Source organism: Neoarius graeffei, chromosome 19 (genome assembly GCF_027579695.1).
Source record: "Neoarius graeffei isolate fNeoGra1 chromosome 19, fNeoGra1.pri, whole genome shotgun sequence".
Lineage (NCBI taxonomy): Eukaryota > Metazoa > Chordata > Actinopteri > Siluriformes > Ariidae > Neoarius > Neoarius graeffei.
The window spans coordinates 40,228,792-40,251,725 of record NC_083587.1 but is presented as its reverse complement, the minus strand read 5'-3'; the positions used below and the strand labels follow the sequence as shown (position 1 = coordinate 40,251,725).

Here is a 22,934-nt window from a genome sequence, read left to right as displayed (position 1 = left end):
TTCTGGTTATTTTAACCATGTCTGCAGGAAGCCCCCCCACCCCCAAAATAATAACAACCTTGTTGCACATAAATCTGTGTTGTCTGAACATGATAGAAATTATTTTTCATTCATTGTCAATAAGCACTTTGTGCTAAGATTACATGAGTCATTGGGCATCATGCACACACACATTCACAAATTGAGCAGTTTTATAGAATCCAATTCACCGACCGACATGTTTTAGGAGGTGGGTGGAAACCAGAGAACCCAGAGAAAATCCATGCAAACATGTGAAGAACATGCAAAACTCCATACAGACAATAACCTTAGCTCAGGATAAAGCCATGTACCCTGGAGCTGCATCACTATATTGCCCTCGATGAAAATATGGACAAAGTAAACTGAACTGGTAAAGGCCTCATCCTTTGTTGGCTCAAACCTAGCAAGTCAACACGAACATGGGGAATTTTGAAAACACCATTTGTATGTTGTATCCCATTTGCATTTCCTACATTTTTTTTGTCCACACCCACATTTACTTGTGCTTATGTAGACTACATGAAAAGGCACTTTTAGAGTAGCCAAGCCACCTGCAGGTGGGAGGAAGCCAAAGGAACTTATATGCAAACACAGGAAAATATACAATGCTAAATTAGAAAATGTTATTTTACAGTGTTATTATACAATGATTTGTAAATAAGCTGACCATATACATATATACGTATGGGCGCTGTGTGAGACGGCTGCCTCTCCAGTAGCTCTGTAGTTTTTAGCTCTTTAAACCTCTTTTTTCCACCTTTTTTTTAACTTTTCTGCTCTTCTTATGAAGACATGGTGTGTTTTACTATATAACATGGATATATTTAACTTTAACACACAACCAGGAGCCAGTTTTCTCACTTATTCGAGAGAGGAGCTGCTGGCCCTGAAAACAATGGGACGAGCCGGGATACGACACCCCATCCCGGTCGAGCTGAGGAGGAAACCCAGGGGCTGCAAGGCTGGAGCTAAGCTAAAGGCTAGGCTAGTGGACAACCGGCGGCACTACAAACCATCCATTCCCTCCGTTATCATGGGGAATGTGAACTCGCTGCTGAATAAAGTCGACGAGCTTTCCGCTCTGAACAACCAGCGGATTTACCAGGACAGCAGCTTATTTATCTTTATGGAGACATGGCTAACACACCTTGTACCGGATGCTAACGTGGACCTGCGGGGATTCACTGCTGTGAGAGACGACAGAGACACTAACATGCGGGAAAAGCAAAGGTGGGGGACTCATCATTTATGTTAACAACCGCTGGTGTAACCCGGGACATATCTCTGTAAAGACAGATTTATGTTGCCTGGACTTGGAGGTGCTAGCCGTTAGCCTGCGGCCATATTATCTGCTGAGGGAGTTCAGTCACGTGATCACCATCTGTGTTTACATCCCTCTGAGAGCAGACGCAGCCGCTGCATGTGAGAGGATTCACTCTGTCACAGCAAGGCTGCAGACACAGCACCCTGAGGCATTTATCATCATTTCTGGGGACTTTAATCACGCTACTTTGGACTCTACTTTGGCTGCTTTTTACCAGGCTGTGGATTGTCCAACAAGGAACAACAGAACAATTGACTTGCTGTATGCTAATGTGAGGGATGCATACAGAGTCACACCCCTCCCCCCACTAGGGAAGTCTGACCACAACCTGGTTCTTCTACAGCCGAAGTACATCCCCCTGGTTCAAAGGCAGCCTGCAACAACTAGCTCCATCAGGAGGTGGTCCCCTGAAATGGAAGATGCCCTCAGGAACTGTTATGACATCACAGACTGGGATGTGCTGCTTGGCCCACACTGTGAGGAGATAGAGGGGCTGACACACTGTCTGACGGATTACCTTAACTTCTGTGCAGACGTGGTCTCCCCCGCTAAGACTGTACGGTGTTACCCTAATAACAAGCCATAGGTAACACAAGAAGTCAAAGCTGTCCTCAACAGGAAGAAGGCTGCCTTCAGGAGCAGGGATAGGGAGGCAATGAAAGCAACACAGCAGGAGGTAAAACGCTGCATGAGGGAAGCTAAGGACAGCTACAGGAGAAAGGTGGAGCAGAAGCTGAAGGAGAACAGCATGAGGAAGGTCTGGGAAGGTGTGAAAACCATCACAGGCCACAATACAAAGACCAGAGTCATTGAGGGGACAGTGGAGAGAGCGAATGAGTTGAATGACTTTTTCAATCGGTTCAACCAGTCCACGTCCCCCCCCACCCTCTCCCTCACTGCAGCCATCTTTCCTTCTTCCCTCAACACACCTCCCCCCAGTCATCACAGCAGCCCCCTCCTCAACACAGACTCCTCCAAGCATTACTGCAGGCCAGGTCAGAGGTCAACTGAGGAAGCTTCACCCCAGGAAAGCAGCAGGCCCGGACAAGGTGTGTCCATGACTACTGAAGACCTGTGCTGCTGAACTGGGTGAACCACTCCAATGCATCTTCAACCTCAGCCTGCAGCTGGGGAGAGTGCCAACCCTCTGGAAGACATCATGCATGATTCCAGTTCCCAAAAAGAATCAGCATAGCGAGCTGAACGGTGGCACTCACTTCACATCTGATGAAGACGTTGGAGCGGCTCTTCCTCAGCCTCCCCAGACCCCAGGTACAACATGCCCAGGACTGTCTGCAGTTTGTGTACCGGGCAGGTATCAGTGTGGAAGACGCCATCCTCTACCTGCTACACCGAGCCCACTCGCATCTGGATAAGGGAAATGGCACAATGAGGATCCTCTTCTTGGACTTCTCGAGTGCCTTCAACATCATCCAGCCCCTATTGCTTCAGGACAAACTGAACAGGATGCAAGTGGACCCCTGCCTGGTCACCTGGATCTCCAGCTACCTCACTGACAGGCCGCAGTACGTCAGGCTGAAGGACATCACGTCTGACACTGTGATTAGCAGCACCGGAGCACCCCAGGGCATGGTGCTGGCCCCTCTTCTCTTCACCCTGTACACTGCGGACTTCTGCTACAACTCGGAACTGTGTCACATTCAGAAGTTTGCCAATGACACAGCCGTCGTTGGGTGTATCAGTGACAACAGAGAGGAGGAGTATAGGAGCCTGGTGAGGGACTTTGCTGTGTGGTGTAACAGGAACCATCTGCAGCTCAACACCTCGAAGACCAAGGAGCTGGTCATTGACTTTGGGAGGTCCAGACCAAGGTCACGACCAGTTCTGATCGAAGGAGTCAAGGTGGAGGCTGTGGATTCCTACAAGTACCTCGGGCTGTGGCTGGACAGAAAGCTGGACTGGACTTGCAACGCCAAACACTTATACAGGAAGGGACAGAACAGGCTATACTTCCTTAGGAGGCTGCGGTCCTTTAACATCTACAGGAAACTCCTGTGGATGTTCTATCAGTCTGTAGTCGCCAGTGTCCTGTTTTACACTGTGGTGTGCTGGGGGGGCAGCACATCCAAGAAGGACACATCCAGGCTGGACAAACTGATCAGGCAGGCCGGCTCTGTGGTTGGCGTGAAGCTGGACTCTCTGGTGATGGTGGCAGAGAAGAGATCTATGGACAAACTATTGAACATCATGGACGATGCCAGTCACCCTCTGCACACCATCATCAGCAACCAGAGGAGCCTGTTCAGTGACAGAATGCTCCTTCCCAACTGCAGGACGAACAGACTTAAAAACTCATTTGTCCCTCATGCCATCAGACTGTACAACTCCTCTCTGGGGGGGAGGAAGGGTAACAGGAGGACAGAGGATGGGAAGGAGCAGTAGCCTAGCCTCACAATAAGCAATACTGGACAATGTCCAATATAATGTGCAATATAAAGTGCAATATCTCTCCTGCCGGCCCCCCTTTTCCTCCCTCCTTCCCCCCTCTCTTCCCCATATCTTATTCTTTTTATATTTGTATATGTAAATACTTAATTTATTTTAATTTATCTAGAAGTTTTCTATATTTCTTTTCTCTGTTATGATGCTGCTGGAATCTTAATTTCCCTGAGGGAACCCGCCCAAAGGGATCAATAAAGTTTTATCTAATCTAATCTGTATTGCACTCCAAACAATACAAGAGCACAGTATTTGATGTTTCACTTCATGCATTTGTTTTTTCAAAATGCCATGCCTTTGTAATGTGTGCAGAATGTGGCTTTGCATTGTTTTGTTGAAATCTCCCTGGAAAAGGATGTCGTCTTGAAAGCAGAATATGTTGCTCCAAAATCTCAGTGTACTTTTCTGCATTAATGCTCCATCACAGAAGCGTAAGTTACCTTTGCCAAGGGCACTGACACAACCTCATACCATGACACACCTTGGCTTTAGGTCTTGTTGCTGGTAACAGTCTGGATGGTCCTTTTCATCTTTGGTCTGGAGCACACCTGGAATACTGATTTGTGATGGTCCATCCCAGATGCCTCCCAGCCCATAGACATTGACGGTGCTTCTGAGCACAATTAACATAAGGCTCCTTTTTTGCACAGTAAAGCTTTCACTGGCATTTGTGGATGTAACTCTGTATTGTAGTGCCTGACAAAGGTTTGCCAAAGTAATCCCAAGCCCATGTGGTTCTATCAGCTATAGATGAATGATGGTTCTTGATTCAGTGCCGTCTGAAGGATCAGAGACCACAGGTGTTCAGCTTAAGCTTGTACCCTTGTCCTTTACTCACTGAAATTCCTCGATATGCCTTGAATCATTTAATGATATTATGCACCGTAGAGGGTGAAATATCCAAATCCCTTCATATCTTTCTTTGAGGAACACTGTTTTTAAACATTTCAATAATTTTCTCACACATTTGTTGACAAACCAAAGATTGTTGACAAACCCCACATTTGCTCTTCAAAGACTAGTGTAGTAGATTTATAAATTGTGGCAGCAGTTTCTTCAAGGTATTCATGGCGAACAATGGGGTGACATCATAACTATCATAAGTATGTGTGGCAGCGGGGGCGTAGTCAAGGGCCAGTTTGTGAATGGACAGCAAAGCCAGGGACACTTAAAGCAAACTTAAAAACTTTGCTCCATTTCACATAAGGAAACAGTTAGTCAAATCTCTTTTGTCTAAAATAGATTTTAATGATTCGGTATCTTATCCCATGTCTGATTATCTTGTCAAGCGATTACAGCATTTATAGCTGGCTGCTGTGAGTTTTGTAACTAAGCATTATATTTTGCAGACATGTGATAAACTAGGCTGGCTCCCCATCATGGAGCGTAGAGAGTTTCATTTGTGTACATTAATATTTAAAAGCACTGCATTGTAGTTATTGGCCTTCTTAGCTTAGGTTAGAACAACATGCGCCAGCACTGTCTCTCCACTCAACTAGTGCACCTAAGCTTAAGGTGCCATTTATATCAGCTACTTTTCAAGATAGTGCATTCAAGATATATTTAATTATCTTCCTAAAGATGTGAAAAACTGTACCAATTTAAATGAACAATGCAACCTCAGTAAAAAGTTCCTTTTTTCTGAAGCACATAACAGATGCTCATAGTTTTGCGCCATGTTTATATACTGTTTATTATAATTATTATTGTCTTTTGTTGCTGTATGCTGTTTATTAGTATCATTATTTAGATTTCTTTTAGATTGTATACCTGTATAATATTTCCTTTCTTTTTTTCCTAGAATTTTTTTATTATATCCTTAGCCTATTTCTTAAGTGTGTCTTTATCTTTGTTTATAGATAGTTTTTAGTATTGTAAGAGCAAAATTTTGTTTTGGATAATGCTAATGAACCATTATTATTATTATTATTATTATTATTATTAGTCTTCCCCTCCTAGAACTGCCACCTTATTGTGGTGGAGGGGTTTGTGTGCTTGAATGATCCTAGGAGCTATGTTGTCGGGGGCATTACGCCCCTGTTAGGGTCTCCCAAGGCAGACAGGTCCTAGGTGACAGGCCAGACCAAGAGCAGTTCACCAAAACCCTTATGGATAATAAAAGATCAAGGATCATGACGTCACCCGGTATGGCACAGCTGGGGCCCCACCCTGGAGCCAGGCCCGGGGTTGGGGCTCGTATGCGAGTGCTTGATGGCCGGGCCTTTGCCCACGGGGCCCGGCCGGGCTCAGCCCGAAGTGGTGACGTGGGCCCGACCTCCTGTGGGTTCACCACCCACAGAGGTAGCCGTAGGGGGCCGGTGCAGTGTAGATTGGGCGGCAGTCGAAGGCAGGGGCCTCGACGACCTGATCCCCGAACACAGCGGCTAGCTGTTGGGACATGGAATGTCACTTCGCTGGGGGGGAAAGAGCCTGAGCTTGTGTGGGAGGTTGAGAGGTACCGACTAGAGATATTCGGGCTCACCTCCACGCACAGCTTGGGCTCCGGAACCCAGCTCCTCGAGAGGGGCTGGACTCTCCACTTCTCTGGAGTCGCCCATGGTGAGCGGTGGCGGGCTGGTGTGGGCTTGCTTATAGCTCCCCAGCTCAGCCGCCATGTGTTGGAGTTTACCCCAGTGAACGAGAGGGTCGCCTCTCTGTGCCTTCGGATCGGGGAGAGGGCTCTTGCTGTTGTTTGTGCCTACGGGCCGAATAGCAGTATAGAGTATCCGGCCTTCTTGGAGTCCCTGGGAGAGGTACTGAGAGGTGCTCAGACTGGGGACTCCATTGTTCTACTGGGGGACTTCAATGCTCATGTGGGCGACGACAGTGACACCTGGAGGGGCGTGATTGGGAGGAATGGCGTCCCTGATTTGAACCCAAGTGGTGTTTTGTTATTGGACTTCTGTGCTAGTCACAGTTTGTCCATAACGAACACCATGTTCGAGCATAGGGGTGTCCATAAGTGCACGTGGCACCAGGACACCTTGGGTCGGAGGTCGATGATCGACTTTATTGTCATTTCATCTGATCTCTGGCCCTATGTCTTGGACACTCGGGTGAAGAGAGGGGCTGAGCTGTCAACTGATCACCACTTGGTGGTGAGTTGGATCCGCTGGCGGAGGAGGAAGCCGGACAGACCTGGCAGGCCCAATTTGTATGGTGAGGGTCTGCTGGGAACGTCTGGCCGAGCACTCTGTCAGGGAGGTCTTTAACTCCCACCTCCGGGAGAGCTTCTCCCAGCTTCCGAGGGAGGCAGGGGACATTGAGTCTGAGTGGACCATGTTCTCTATCTCCATTGTAGACGCAGCTGTTCGGAGCTGTGGCCACAAGGTCTCTGGTGCCTGTCGTGGCGGCAATCCCCGAACCCGGTGGTGGACACCAGAAGTAAGGGATGCCATCAAGCTGAAGAAGGAGTTCTATTGGGCCATGTTGGCCTCCGGGACTCCTGAGGCAGCTGATGGGTATCTGCGGGCCAGGCGTGCCACAGCCCGGGCAGTTGCGGAGGCAAAAACTCGGAACTGGGAGGAGTTCGGTGAGGCCATGGAGGAGGACTATCGGTTGGCCTTGAAGAAATTCTGGCAAACCGTCTGGCGCCTCAGGAGGGGGAAGCAGTACTTTGCCAACACTGTTTACAGTGTGGGTGGGGAGTTGTTGACCTTGACTGGGGACATTGCCGGGCAGTGGAAGGAATACTTCGAGGATCTCCTCAATCCCACCATCACGTCTTCCATTGAGGAAGCGGAGGCTGATGACTCAGAGGTAGACTTGTCCATTACCCAAGCCGAAGTCACTGAGGTGGTTTGCAAGCTCCTCGGTGGCAAGGCACCAGGGGTGGATGAGATCCGCCCTGAGTATCTCAAGTATCTGGATGTTGTGGGGCTGTCTTGGCTGACACGCCTCTGCAACATCGCGTGGCGGTCGGGGACAGTGCCTCTGGAGTGGCAGACTGGGGTGGTGGTCCGTCTTTTTAAGAAAGGGGACCGGAGAGTGTGCTCCAATTATAGGGGAATCACACTTCTCAGCCTCCCTGGGAAGGTTTACTCCAGGGTACTGGAGAGGAGAATTTGGCCAATAGTCGAACCTCGGACCCAGGAGGAACAATGTGGTTTTCGTCCTGGTTGTGGAACACTGGACCAGCTCTATACTCTTCATACGGTGCTCGAAGGTTCATGGGAGTTTGCCCAACCAGTCCACATGTGCTTTGTGGATCTGGAGAAGGCATTCGACCGTGTCCCTCGTGGTATTCTGTGGGGGGTGCTTTGGGAGTATGGGGTTCAGGGCTCTTTGCTAAGGGCTGTCCGGTCCCTGTACGAACGGAGCAGGAGTCTGGTTCGCATTGCCGGCAGTAAGTCAGACCTGTTTCCAGTGCATGTTGGACTCTGGCAGGGCTGCCCTCTGTCACCAGTTCTGTTCATAATTTTTATGGACAGAATTTCTAGGCGCAGCCAGGGGCCGGAAGGAATCCTGTTTGGGAACCACAGGATTTTATCTCTGCTTTTTGCAGATGATGTTGTCCTGTTGGCTTCTTCAAACCAGGACCTTCAGCATGCACTGGGGCGGTTTGCAGTCGAGTGTGAAGCAGCTGGGATGAGAATCAGCACCTCCAAGTCCGAGGCCATGGTTCTCGACCGGAAAAGGGTGGCTTACCCTCTCCAGGTTGGTGGAGAAGTCCTGCCTCAAGTGGAGGAGTTTAAGTATCTCGGGATCTTGTTCACGAGTGAAGGAAGGATAGAGCGTGAGATCGACAGGCGGATCGGTGCAGCCTCCGCAGTGATGTGGTCGCTTTACTGGTCCGTCGTGGTGAAGAAGGAGCTGAGCCAAAAGGCGAAGCTCTTGATTTACTGGTCGATCTACATTCCGACTCTCACCTATGGTCATGAGCTTTGGGTAATGACCGAAAGAACAAGATCGCGGATACAAGCGGCCGAAATGAGTTTCCTTCGCAGGGTGGCTGGGCACTCCCTTAGAGATAGGGTGAGAAGCACAGTCACTCAGGAGGAGCTCGGAGTAGAGTCGCTGCTCCTCCACATCAAGAGGAATCAGCTGAGGTGGCTTGGGCATCTCTTTCGGATGCCTCCTGGACACCTCCCTGGGGAGGTGTTCCAGGCATGTCCCCCCAGGAGGAGGCCCCGGGGAAGACCCAGGACACGCTGGAGGGACTATGTCTCTCGGCTGGCCTGGGAACACCTCGGTGCTCTTCCCGAGGAGCTGGCCGAGGTGTCTGGGGAAAGGGAAGTTTGAGCTTCCATGCTCAGACTGCTGCCTCCGTGACCCGGCCCCAGATAAGCGGATGAAGACGAGATTATTAGTCTTCATCTATTTCATGGATGAACACTATTGTTTTTGGTGATATTTGTTTTTATTTATATATATTTTTTCTTCCAAAAGTTGTTCGGTTTCAGACAAAATTTTAACCGCTGGTAGCCATGGACAACAGAAGCTCAATGACTCGAGATGAGTGACCTTGACCTACTTTTCAAGGTCAAAGAGTATATTTTATTTGGTTTTTGTTGAAAATGCCATTTAATTTATGACAGTATCTACTACATATATAAGGATTTACCCCTAGATTTTATATAAACAAATGATGTGCTCATTTCCTTCGCAAAAAGCTTCAATGCCAGTCAAACGGAAACTGACGCATTCTGGACCATGGTCAAAAATAGTTTGTTTCCTAAATAGCCAAAACTACAACATGTTCAAAAAACACCAATGATGCCAAAAGTTGTCACTTGCTTTTGACCAGTGCAGATTCTTCTTTGGTAAAGAACTCTATCAGTTTTCGAAAAATTGAATTTAATGTATTTTCCACATTCACAAAAATGGTCAATATAGCCATTTCACCATGAAATGTTGATTTTGGCTTACAATATGCTATAGTAAACTACCCCAAAGTACTGTACCCATTCTACCAGAATCAAGTGTCAAATTTGAGCTCTGACCTACTTTTAGAGGCCAAAAAGGTAATTTTCTATTTCTGACTGTATTATATTCAAAAAATAATATAGTTTAATATTTACATACAATGACCTTGTATTTGTTCTTTAGCGTATATTCTTTTGTAAATTATTGACAAATTGAGATGTTTTATCAAAAGCTACATATAAAAATTACAAAAATTCCCAAATGTGATGGTTATCCCTTAAAACTTTGCATTGGTGTTTTCTCTACTTTTAGCCTAAATTATTAGCGCAACATAAAATAAATGTATTTTTCACTATATATAATTTACATGTGCTCTTTCTATTTGTACTGTCAAATCAAATGTTTCTCTAATATTTTCAGGTCTAGGTCAATAGTCTGAAAAACTATCAAAAGAGACAAAAATGTCATTTTCACCATGAAATAATGTTTTTGGCTGATAACATGCCATAGTAAACTACCCTAAATATATACCTATTCTACCTGAATCAAGTGTCAGATTTGACCTTTGACCTACTTTCTGAGGTCAGGTAGGTCATTTTCAGTTTTTAATGCACTAATTTCATCAGGTACGTGTACAGATAGTTTAGGGAGTGAACACAATCTTCAGTGCATATTGTAATGGAAATCACTTGCTTTGTTGCAAAGATTTCAGGAAAGTTGTGAGCAATGTTGTAATTCTGAAGTCTTTGTAGGAAATATAACTGACAAATGTATGATCATTTTTAGGTTTATTTTTATTTGCAGTTGGAAATATAAGATCATGAAGAAATATAAATTATATTGTACAGCATACCTGGTCGCTAGTCCGGCTGTCTAGTAAAATAAAAAAAATCCAAAACCATAATTATTGCCTGTTCATCCTTTTCAATTTGTGAATTGATAGAAAGCAACGACAAGGAAATTAAAACATTTGTTTACAGTAATCATATACCAGTAAGGTTCGTTACCAGTATAGGCCTACATGATTACACTCAGTACACGGTCATGCAGCTCTGTATCGTCTTGCTTCACTAACTCATCTTGTGGATTTTGCGCTATTAAAATAGATCCACAATAGTCCTTTGACATTCACCTAGGCAAATGGTGCTAGGTGAATGTTGCAAGGCGAAAGGCGCTTGGTGCGACGCGATTATCGCTCGGCCTGAGGGAAATGGCGCAAGGCTGTTAACGTTAACATTGTCAGTTTACGTTTGAAATAGATGAAGATGGGGGCGTCGTGGCTCGGGTGGATGGGGCGCCGTGCCGTGGATCCGGGGAGCCGGGTTCGGTTCCGGCCCGAGGTCATTTCCCGATCCCTCCCCGTCTCTCTCCCGCTCGTTTCCTGTCTCTGCACTGTCCTATCTAATGGAGGTGGAAAAAGCCCCCCCCCAAAAAAAGAAATAGATGAAGACTTGAAAGTGACAGTTTCAGATTTCTAGTTATTATTCATCTCATCTCATTATCTCTAGCCGCTTTATCCTGTTCTACAGGGTCGCAGGCAAGCTGGAGCCTATCCCAGCTGACTACAGGCAAAAGGCGGGGTACACCCTGGACAAGTCGCCAGGTCATCACAGAGCTGACACATAGACACACAACCATTCACACTCACATCTACGGTCAATTTAGAGTCACCACCTAACCTGCCTGTCTTTGGACTGTGGGGGAAACCGGAGCACCCGGAGGAAGCCCACGTGGACACGGAGAGAACATGCAAACTCCGCACAGAAAGACCCTCATCGGCCACAGGGCTTGAACCCGGACCTTCTTGCTGTGAGGCAACAGCGCTAACCACTATACCACCATGCCGCCCCAGTTGCTATTATTATTATTATTATTATTATTATTATGCCCGCAACTTTGCAAACTGTATTCATTTCTATTTTGTTATATATTGTATATCTGCATTTTGTACAATAAAATATTTTATCCTTAATTGCTCAGTAGTTCTTCTGTAGGCTTTTGTATATTAAATGCTATTGGAACACTGAGTTAAGACACTTCTAGTAATAACTAGAAGATACATCTTTGGAGTCAGATAATTGATTAAATTATTGGAGTCAGACGTTTTAATCTGAAAGTTAAAACATGCATTTACCTTCGGCTGTCCCTATATTCTATTGTTGGTTATAGTAGAGCAGCGGGATAAAATAATATCACTTTACATTTTAGCCCTACACTAGGCCTTTCTTGGATAGTGATTTTGTACAAAATCATGATTACAGTCACCTGTTTCAAACCTCATTAGCCCTAAATTGCCCCGTCTCAATTTTTCTGGAATGTGTTACAGGCCTGACACACAGGAATGGATGTATATTAAGAAATGAAATGATGTTGGCCAGACAAAACATGAAATAAATTGGGTTCATCCTGTCTGCAATGAAATATAAGCCAAAGTAAATTTATAAATCACTGCTTTCTTTTTTTTAATTTGCATTTTCCATACCGTCCCAACTTTTTCTGATTTGGGGTTGTAGGACCCAGAGGTAATCCACACATGAACAAAGTTAACTAAACTGGCCACAGCCCATCTTTTGTTAGCTCAAACTAGCCCTCAGTCCTGGATAGAGCCAGGTGGCAGAGCAACATCCTCAGTGGAGTGGCATTCTTGGTGGACCCAAGGGACGGAGAGACATCTGATGGACCAAGTTAAATGCTGGTATACAGAGAGAGGGAATGTGGCTTACCAGACGTCTTAATTCTGCATGAGAGCTCGTCATGGGGCTCAAGGAGGTGTCGGCAGTCTCAGGAGCAGGGAGAGGTGCAGGTTCTTTTTTCCAGTGAAGCAACCACATCCCATTATCTCCCAATGATGTTTCATGCCTCATACACTGAATTGCTGCACCCTTCTTAGGTGGCAAATTCTTCTGTAACGTGTAAAGGGGGCAAGACACAAGTGCATACACTCAGCATGGTGTTTATTGTGGGCTTTCCAATACTTGTAGTCCTAATTCAGAGCAGGGTCCAATACAGGTAGGCAATGTCCAAAAGTGAAAAGAAAAGATCCATAATGTGAACCCCCCCCCCCCCAAAAAAAACAAGTGAGAATCAAAAAGCAGGTGATACAGAAGATGAAAAAAGACAGAAATGCACAAATAGAAAGAATGAGATGTTGCAAAGAAATAAAGACACAAGAGAGTACAAATAGAAACACTAACCAAAGGCTACACTGAAAATAGTGTAGGCAAGGGTCTAGACAGAACTAGAAACGAAAACAGACACAGGTTACAATAAGAGTATGACTGTGTCCATTTCAAGGGGAAAACTACCATACTCAAACAGAATGCCTTACAAGACTAGGCCTTAATAAAGGTTAAGGCAAATTATAGATGCAAACGTTACATTTTTTAAAACTGACTACTTGCAGGTTGTTTGAAAGACTAACTGGCCTCAGGGAAGCTCTGTATAGACTATGTAATAGTCAAGTCAGTTTTTGTATAGCACTTTTAATAACGGACATTGTCACAAAGCAGCTTTCCAGAAAAATAAAGCCTTTAAATATATGAACTAATTTTATCCCTAATGAGCAAGCTTGTGGCGACGGTGAAAAAGAAAAACTCCCTCAGACGACATGAGGAAGAAACCCTGAGAGGAACCAGACTCAAATGGGACCCCATCCTCATCTGGGTGATAACAGTGTGAGATTCTAAATAACTTGCTTCAAAAACACTTTAAAAAATCAAGAACCCAACTAATAACTTTTGTGTGGCTTGGTCTGAAGAATGTATGGGCCAAGTTTGGTGAAGAGTGGGCCAACTTTATGGCCTGAGAAAATGTTTTAAAGTTTTTGATAAAACCCAATATGGCAGCCACATCAATTCGGTTGACATGAAAAATTGCTATGTCTCAGCCTTGGGCCCTCCCACATGTAATTACCAGACAAGTAAATCAGTTTTTAAAGGCAAACATCAGATATTAGCCAAAATGCATTTTTTTGCTTATTGCAGCGACTCCCAGTGGTCACATGTCCTTCCCACGCCATATGGCAGCGCAGATTTTCGTTTCCGTAGCCCTCGACCTCTCACCTATTACATAGCTAAGGTTACAGTGGGGGGCTAGTCCTCTGGTAACTGCGAGAGTTTGACTCCCCACTCGCATCTGTATTGCAGCGTGCCTTGCCAGATGGCAGTAGGTACCATTTTTATGATGGTCTTTGATATGACCCGACCGCAAGTAGAACTCGCGATCTCCCGATCAAGAGGCGGACACGCTAACGTCAACTCGCGGTAGTGGTCACATGACACACACAAAAAACTTGTTTTTCCTCAGAATGGGGTCCGAGTCCATTTTCCCCATCTGGTTTTGATCCCGAGTTATAACCTTATTTCCTGTTTGGTGGCTTCACTGCCATTTTCGATTAACTGTAATGGATGAACACTCGTCACTGCCTTGGAATTTCCCATTTCCCATGATACAGCCACACACTAGAATTACTTTTTTAAAGAAAGCACAGGAAACCATGTTTTGAGTGGGACAACCCCAGTGGTCAAATGACTCAAGTTTATTTTCAGGTCCTCAGAAAGGGGTAATGAGTCTGTGCACCAAAGCCGGTGGTGATACATTGAACAGCTATCCTCACTTCCTCTTCCTGTTTCGATTGGTTGTAATGGACAAACCTTTTCGAAAATCAAAATTCCAGCTGATAACTTTTCTGAGGCTTGGCCTGAAGAGCACCTTTAGCAAATCTGGATAACATTGATTGAAATTTATGGCCTGTGAAACTTTTAAAACATTTTGGATGATGAAACATCCAGTGTAGTGGAAATTGATGTCATGAGGTTTGTTGACCTTGGCTTGAGCCAAGGAATCTAAGGGTAGTATCTCACTGGGCTGTGACAGCCCGCAACTAGTTGGAAATGCAACAATTGCGATAAAATATGCAAATTAGCGACAATTTTCACTTGGAATCACACTGAATTGATATTCGCATATTTTACCGCAATTGTTGTGTCTCCAACTAGTCGCAGGCTGTCGCAGCCCAGCTTTCCCTCTGCAGGCAGGGAAGTAGAGGAAGCCTCACAGAAACTGACTTGAGAAGGGTTCACGACACCAGCGACGCATTTGCGGCTATTTTTACATGTTCAAAATTTCAGCGACGAAGAAGTGACACTTTGCGACTCATGCGAGGAAATTGAGAAGCCCCGCGAATGTTTCAAGACACTTTTGAAACTCTCTCGCGAATGATGTTGGCAATTTGTCACAAGCTGTCGCAGCCCAGTGAGATACTGGCTTAATGGTACCTCGTTTTTTGAAAATCAGGCATGTGGTTGAAAAGTTACATTCATCAACACAAAAGAAGATGAATAAGAATTAAAAATAAGAAATTTAGAAACACAATGCGTGCCTATGCGACATATGTATGCTTGGTTCCCAAATACATGACTTTGTGAGCACTCTATTAAGATGATCTCCGTTCACTGATCATTTGGGTGGACAGGATGTAAGGAAACATAAAGAAAATTCTCTGTGAGAAAGACCTGTTTAGAGGCAAACAAAAAACAACAACAACAACAACTCAACAACTCAATATGTAGAGAATAAATGTTATATCCTTGGAAATGACCTCTATAGGGGAGAGTGGGGTGAGATGTGCCAGCGGGGAAGTTGTGCCACCCCCTGTTTCTAGGGAACCATAGAAGAAATTGGTCATGTGACCACACATTTTTGACGAGTCAGCCATTTTACTCATCCTGCAAAGAAGAGAGCCTCATTGCATGAGAGGTAAGCACATTTAAGTTAAAAAAACCTGTTTTTTGCCTTTCAAAGTAAAATTTCTATGATCAAGGTTTTTTGATTGTTGTGTCTGAACAGTTATAGACAAGTTTGAAAACATTTCACACATGTTTTAGTGCTTTGGTAAGCTACACTATGAGTCTATACAGCTAGCTTGATGTTAGCTCAAACCTGCTGGATGATACATTTTTCCCAAAATGGTGGGGTTGGGGTGATTTGTGCCAAAGGGCCTGGGTTCAGTTGCGCCAGTGGCACAACTCACCCCCACTTATGAATATTTTAAATATATTATTTTATTGTAATTGTACATTGTATTCTTACATTTTATCACTAAAACTATGTGACATTCTTAATTTTAGACCAAAAATAGAAATAGACCATCATGCCACGGAGTTATAAAAGGAAGCAGGGCTTCCACTCCTCTAGAGAAAATGATGGAGTCATCCCTAGAGAAGATGTGCATAAGAAACTACCCACACCACAAAATCTTGGTGGTACAGCCAGAAGGGAGCAGAAATTTATATTCCCCTGTAGCATCAACAAGTGGGATGTTATGTAGTAGGCCAGATCTGTGAAGAGAATTGCAGTCAATTTGGTCTTCATTTGAATTTCATTTTGTTCTGAACGTGTTCACGTGGCACTAGGCCTTGTTTAAGAAAATTGGCCTTCAATGTCATAAATTACCTATAGAATTGCTGATTTTTTTTTTTCATTTGGAACTCAACTTTGTTCTGATGTGTTCATGAAGAGCTAGGCCTTGTTTAAGAAAATTGACCTTTGATGTGCTCATGTGGTGCAATAGGATTGTATGAAAATTTGCTTTTGATGTAAAATAATTTTAAATAAACCTTAAATGAGTAACTTTGTATTGAATTTGTCTAACATTTATATAGCATTACAGTTTCTGAGATCAAAATATACTGTTTTACTTCAGTAATCAATGGCACAATTTATCCCAATGCATTCTCTCCAAAGCCACAACTTACCCCGCACCGGGGGCAAGTTGTGCCACAAGACCACTTTTTACAGAAAGCTATATTTCTTAAATACTATATTTCAGATCCAAAGTGATTGTTCCCAGGGATGCACCACATACTTGCCAACCCTCCCGATTTCGGCGGGAGGCTTCCGATTTTAGCCTCCGCCTCCTGCCTCCCGATCGTATTTTTTAAAAACTGGATAATCTTCCGGTTTTGGGAAATCCCTACCGCCAAGTTAAAAATATTCCTGATTATGTCCAATCAGAATCGTATGAGAAGCACTGCTGACGTCAACTGATTTTTAACCAATCAACGAACAGAACGACAGTCACTTCTGTAATGTAGGATTCACCCAGGTTGTCCGACATTTTTTACAAGCAGTCATTCATCATGGCCACTAAACCAGATTTTTCACTCTGAGCTATCTCATGCCTGATACATGAATCCCATAACCTATAGTAATTGATAGAACAATATCAACAATTCAAAAACTCTAATTGTATAAATTTCAAATGGTTTGCAATTAATTGGGATCCACTGTTTTGTGGCTGGTGACTGCAGCTGACTTGCTGATTTTAGGACTGCAGTTGACTTGCTGACTTTAGGACTGCAGTTGACTTGCTGACTTTGGGACTGCGGTTGTCGTGAACGGTTTTGCGCTCGGGTTTCCGTCAGTGGGGGGTTTATAGCATCAACAAAGCTGACTTTATGTTAGGAGTCAGTGCATTTACATGCACATAGAGAAAATCGAATTTCTGCCGTAGCTCGACTGAAATCGAAGTTCTAAATGCCATGGAAACACCTTAGCTCGGCTGAAATCGAACCGAACTGGATTTCTCGTAATCGAGCTACGCGACCTAGATTATGCGATTGTAGCCGAGCTGCTTAGTGCATGTAAACCCTATCGAGCTACGTAGTCAAGCTACTTACTTCAGCACTACCCCTTCCAGAAGTGACGAGTGACGAGACCACAAGCGGGAAACACAACAGCCTCGGTCGGCATGACAACAGTAGTAGTAGCGAGCAGCAGAAGAGGTCAGCAGGAACAACATCTCTCGATGTTGCTGTCCTCGTCGTCGTTCTTCTTGTGAACACGGAACTGATAACTTTGTTTATACTCTTGAATAGCTCTTCTTCATGACGACAACCGGAAGTGTACCAACACGATGGGGCGTGTAGCTCGGGACCTGTGGCTCGGGTGCACAATGTACCTCACACAATAGCTCGATTTCCTTGTGTGCATGTAGGATTGGATTTCTCTGGCACCCCTGCTGGGACCCTTAGCTCGATTACCGACAGTAGCTCGATTTGGATGTGGATGTAAACGCACTGACTGTTATAGTCACGTTGTCTGTTGTTGCCTGGATGGGGATGGGTTCCCTTTTGAGTCTGGTTCCTTTCGGGGTTTCTTCCTCGTGTCGTCTGAGGGAGTTTTTCCTTGGCACCGTCGCCACAGGCGTGCTCATTGGGGATAGATTAGGGATAAAATTAAGAAAAGAAAGCAGAACTTTATTCATCACACACTTGTGAAATTTCCTCTCTGCATTTAACCCATCTGAAGCAGTGAACACACACATGCGACCAATGAGCACACACACACACACATACCCAGAGCAGTGGGCAGCCATTCTAACAGCGCCCGGGGAGCAGTTGGGAGTTAGGTGCCTCACTCAAGGACACCTCAGTTCAAGGCCGTCCCATATTAACCTAACCTGCATGTCTTTGGATTGTAGGGGAAACCGGAGCACCTGGAGGAAACCCACGCAGACACAGGGAGAACATGCAAACTCCACACAGAAAGGCCCTCGCCGGCCGCTGGGCTCGAACCCAGAACCTTCTTGCTGTGAGGCGACTGTGCTACACCACCGTGCCGCCCATTAGCTCATATTTTAAGTCGTTCAAATTCTGTAAAGCTGTTTTGTGACAATGTTTATTGTTAAAAGCGCTATGCAAATAAACTTAACTTGACTTTATCATTTCAACCACGCATCATACCCTTGTCCAATTGAAAATGTCGTTCACACACTTTTCTCCCCCATGACAATTTTGAAAAGTTGGCAAGTATGGCACCACATCCTGAAATATCTCATCTCATTATCTGTAGCTGCTTTATCCTGTTCTACAGGGTCGCAGGCAAGCTGGAGCCTATCCCAGCTGACTACGGGCGAAAGGCGGGGTACACCCTGGACAAGTCGCCAGGTCATCACAGGGCTGACACATATGGCCCTTTTCCACTACCCTTTTTCAGCTCGCTTCAGCTCACTTCAGCCCGACACGGCTCGCGTTTCGACTATCTCAGAACAGCACGACTCAGCTCGCTTCAGCCCTGCTCAGCCCCCAAAACTCGCACGGTTTTGGAGTAGGGCTGAAGCGAGCCAAACCGAGCTGAGTGGGGCTAGGGGCGTGAGGAGACACTCCCCTGTGCACTGATTGGTGAGGAGGAGTGTCCTCACATGCCCACACACGCCCCGCGAGCACGCTGGGATCTGTAAACACCGCAAACCCAGAAGAAGAATAATTATGAATTACGAGAATTTCTGAAGCCTTATGCGCCTCGCCTCATCTATACGCTCTTGCCAGTATCTGTTGGCGTTGTCGGTGACAACAAGCCACAGCACCAAGACCGGCAAAACTAACGACTCCATGTCCATTGTTTACTCTCCGGGTCGTGAGACTACCGCTTAAAAGGTCACTGATGTCACTGTTTGCACCGCCTAACGACATCACGTGACGTCCACCCACTTTCGCTAACTCCACCCAATGTGTCCACCCACTTCCAGCCAGCACGGTTCAGCGCGGTTGTAGTCGAAATGCAACTCCAACAGCCCCACTCAGCACGACTCAGCCCAACCCAGCACCTCACGGCTCAGCCCAACTCAGCCGCGTTGGTAGTGGAAAAGCGGCAATAGACACAGACAACCATTCACACTCACATTCACACCTACGGTCAATTTAGAGTCACCAGTTAACCTAACCTGCATGTCTTTGGACTGTGGGGGAAACCAGAGCACCCGGAGGAAACCCACGCGGACACGGGGAGAACATGCAAACTCTGCACAGAAAGGCCCTCGCCGGCCCCGGGGCTCGAACCCAGGACCTTCTTGCTGTGAGGTGACAGCGCTAACCACTACACCACCGTGCCGCCCCCGCTTTAAAGTCACTTTAAGTAAAAACTGGCACATCTCACCCCACTCTCCCCTACTGTGTTCTTGATGAAGTCAATCCATTGTGTCAGCTATATCACCAGGGGTTTTGTTTGTTTGTTTTCTGACTGGCTTGTTTAGACAGTGCACGTCAAGTTTATACCGACCTTCTATTAACTGTGACAAATGTCCTCTGTCTTCCGGGAAACATTCCAAAAGTCTTTTATAAAGTCGCCCCAAATCCGCAGAACTGCGGTGGAGGTACAGGACGGTTCTGTCCGACCACTCGGTCCGAATGTGGAAGAACTCCTCTTCCTCTCCCCGGGGGTTTATAATCAGCTTCCGGATGCCGTTAACCCAGCAGTCTTTCACGAACATGTTGACCAGGGAGGTTCCCTCAAACACCGCTGAGGCCATTCCATAAAGTTCGCGACTCACTCAAAAGCACGAGAGAAGCTACAGGACCAAATAAGGTCTGAGATGAAGCGCAGCTCGGGGTAACGAGGTTCTGTTCGTCTGAGCACAGATCGAGACGTGGCAGGAGGATCAGAGAGACAGACATCATACTCACAAGATCCTTCACAAATGCGTTCCTCTGGCGCGCGCACGAACACAAGAAAGACTACAAAGTTACCAAAGTCTTTCAAGTGTATCAGTGCGCGACAAGCGGACCGTTATATTCTCTGATCGCTGATCATTCTCCTGTCCGTCCGGACCCGAGCCCACACTCCGGCTTCAGGACGCGCCGCCTGATCCGAGGGTTAGATCAGATTTAGGGAGAAAAGCTGACACTCATCCCTTTTTCTCCCCCCTCCTCCTGCTGCTCTTCTTCTCCTCCCCCTCCCTGTTGCTGTGTGAGGAATGTGAAAGGCCCCGAACAGGAAGGAGAATTCAGTGCGGAATCTTAACCGAGACTCGCCGACATCCGCTACAGAGTTTCAGCTCCGGAAGCGTCTCACTGCTGCGACACTGGGGAAAAGTTTACTGTTCTAACAAGATGTTTTTCACGTTATTACGGCGCACAAACTGATCACGTTACAACAAGAAACATTTCGTGTTTTAGCAATATTTACTATTTATAGTGCTCTAACCTGAAAACCTGATAGCAAGAAGTTCCTGGGTTCGAGCCCAGCAGCTGGCGAGGGCCTTTCTGTGTGGAGTTTGCATGTTCTCTCCGTGTCCGTGTGGGTTTCCTCCGGGTGCTCCGGTTTCCCCGACAGTCCAAAGACATGCAGGTTAGGTTAACTGGTGACTCTAAATTGACCGTAGGTGTGAATGTGAGTGTGAATGGTTGTCTGTGTCTATGTGTCAGCCCTGTGATGACCTGGCGACTTGTCCAGGGTGTACCCCGCCTTTCGCCCGTAGTCAGCTGGGATAGGCTCCAGCTTGCCTGCAACCCTGCAGGACAGGATAAGCGGCTACAGATGATGGATGGATGTTGTTACAAAGGGCAGCACGGTGGTGTAGTGGTTAGCACTGTCGCCTCACAGCAAGAAGGTCCTGGGTTCGAGCCCCGGGGCCGGCGAGGGCCTTTCTGTGTGGAGTTTGCATGTTCTCCCCGTGTCCGCGTGGGTTTCCTCCGGGTGCTCCGGTTTCCCCCACAGTCCAAAGACATGCAGGTTAGGTTAACTGGCGACTCTAAATTGACCGTAGGTGTGAATGTGAGTGTGAATGGTTGTCTGGGTCTATGTGTCAGCCCTGTGATGACCTGGCGACTTGTCCAGGGTGTACCCCGCCTTTCGCCCGTAGTCAGCTAGGATAGGCTCCAGCTTGCCTGCGACCCTGTAGAAGGATAAAGCGGCTACAGATAATGAGATGAGATGAGATGAGATGAGTGCTCTAACCTGAAAACCTGATAGCAAGAAGTTCCTGGGTTCGAGCCCAGCAGCTGGCGAAGGCCTTTCTGTGTGGAGTTTGCATGTTCTCTCGGTCTCCACGTGGGTTTCCTCCGGGTGCTCCGGTTTCCCCGACAGTCCAAAGACATGCAGGTTAGGTTAACTGGTGACTCTAAACTGACCGTAGGTGTGAATGTGAGTGTGAATGGTTGTCTGTGTCTATGTGTCAGCCCTGTGATGACCTGGCGACTTGTCCAGGGTGTACCCCGCCTTTCGCCCGTAGTCAGCTAGGATAGGCTCCAGCTTGCCTGCGACCCTGCAGGACAGGATAAGCGGCTACAGATGATGGATGGATGTTGTTACAAAGGGCAGCACAGTGGTGTAGTGGTTAGCACTGTCGCCTCACAGCAAGAAGGTCCAGGTTCGAGCCCCGTGGCCGGCGAGGGCCTTTCTGTGTGGAGTTTGCATGTTCTCCCCGTGTCCGCGTGGGTTTCCTGCAGGTGCTCCGGTTTCCCCCACAGTCCAAAGACATGCAGGTTAGGCTAATTGGTGGCTCTAAATTGACCATAGGTGTGAATGTGAGTGTGAATGGTTGTTTGTCTCTGTGTCAGCCCTGCGATGACCTGGCGACTTGTCCAGGGTGTACCCCGCCTTTCGCTCATAGTCAGCTGGGATAGGCTCCAGCTTGCCTGTGAACAGGATAAGCAGCTACAGATAATGGATGAATGGATGTTATTACGGCGGCACGGTGGTGTAGTGGTTAGCGCTGTCGCCTCACAGCAAGAAGGTCCGGGTTCGAGCCCCGTGGCCGGCGAGGGCCTTTCTGTGCGGAGTTTGCATGTTCTCCCCGTGTCCGCGTGGGTTTCCTCCGGGTGCTCCGGTTTCCCCCACAGTCCAAAGACATGCAGGTTAGGCTAACTGGTGACTCTAAATTGACCGTAAGTGTGAATGTGAGTGTGAATGGTTGTCTGTGTCTGTGTGTCAGCCCTGTGATGACCTGGCGACTTGTCCAGGGTGTACCCTGCCTTTCGCCCGTAGTCAGCTGGGATAGGCTCCAGCTTGCTTGCGACCCTGTAGAAGGATAAAGCGTCTACAGATAATGAGAGAGACAGAGGGATGTTATTACAAAACATTTCATGTGGACATGGTGTCAGAGAGCAGAGATAAAGTGGAGAATATGGATCATTTACACGATTTGATGAAGTTGTGCTTCCTGCCTGGGTGGAGACATGGCGAGATAACTGCTGTTATTGAGCATGGTGAATGATACTGGAATAAGTCTGCGGACGCTAAGAAGGATTTTAAACTGCACGGGATTCCCCAGATGGGAGAATGAGTCCAACTCTCTCCCTGAATCCACAGTTAGACTTGCCGCTCGGAAAAAAAATATATATATGAGTGATTCCACGCTTATGGGTACTGAAATGGGGACATGAACTTATTTTTAAAAATTCACCTAAAACCATTTCTTTTTTTTACCATCAGGTCACAAAACATGTAATCTTTAATGAATGATATGTTAAAAGATATCTTTAAT

The 22,934-nt window shown here is 46.3% G+C and overlaps 1 protein-coding gene across 1 annotated transcript in view; it reads right to left on the bottom strand.

The window, feature by feature from the left end:
- pxdc1b (PX domain containing 1b) overlaps window positions 1-20,498 on the bottom strand; it is a 32,359-nt gene extending 11,861 nt beyond the window's left edge. Inside the window, exon 1 of the mRNA XM_060900070.1 lies at window positions 19,730-20,498. Coding sequence (XP_060756053.1) covers window positions 19,730-19,979 — 250 coding nt within the window. The 5' untranslated portion in view covers window positions 19,980-20,498. The remainder of the gene's footprint in view (window positions 1-19,729) is intronic.
- Window positions 20,499-22,934: the final 2,436 nt, after the last annotated feature.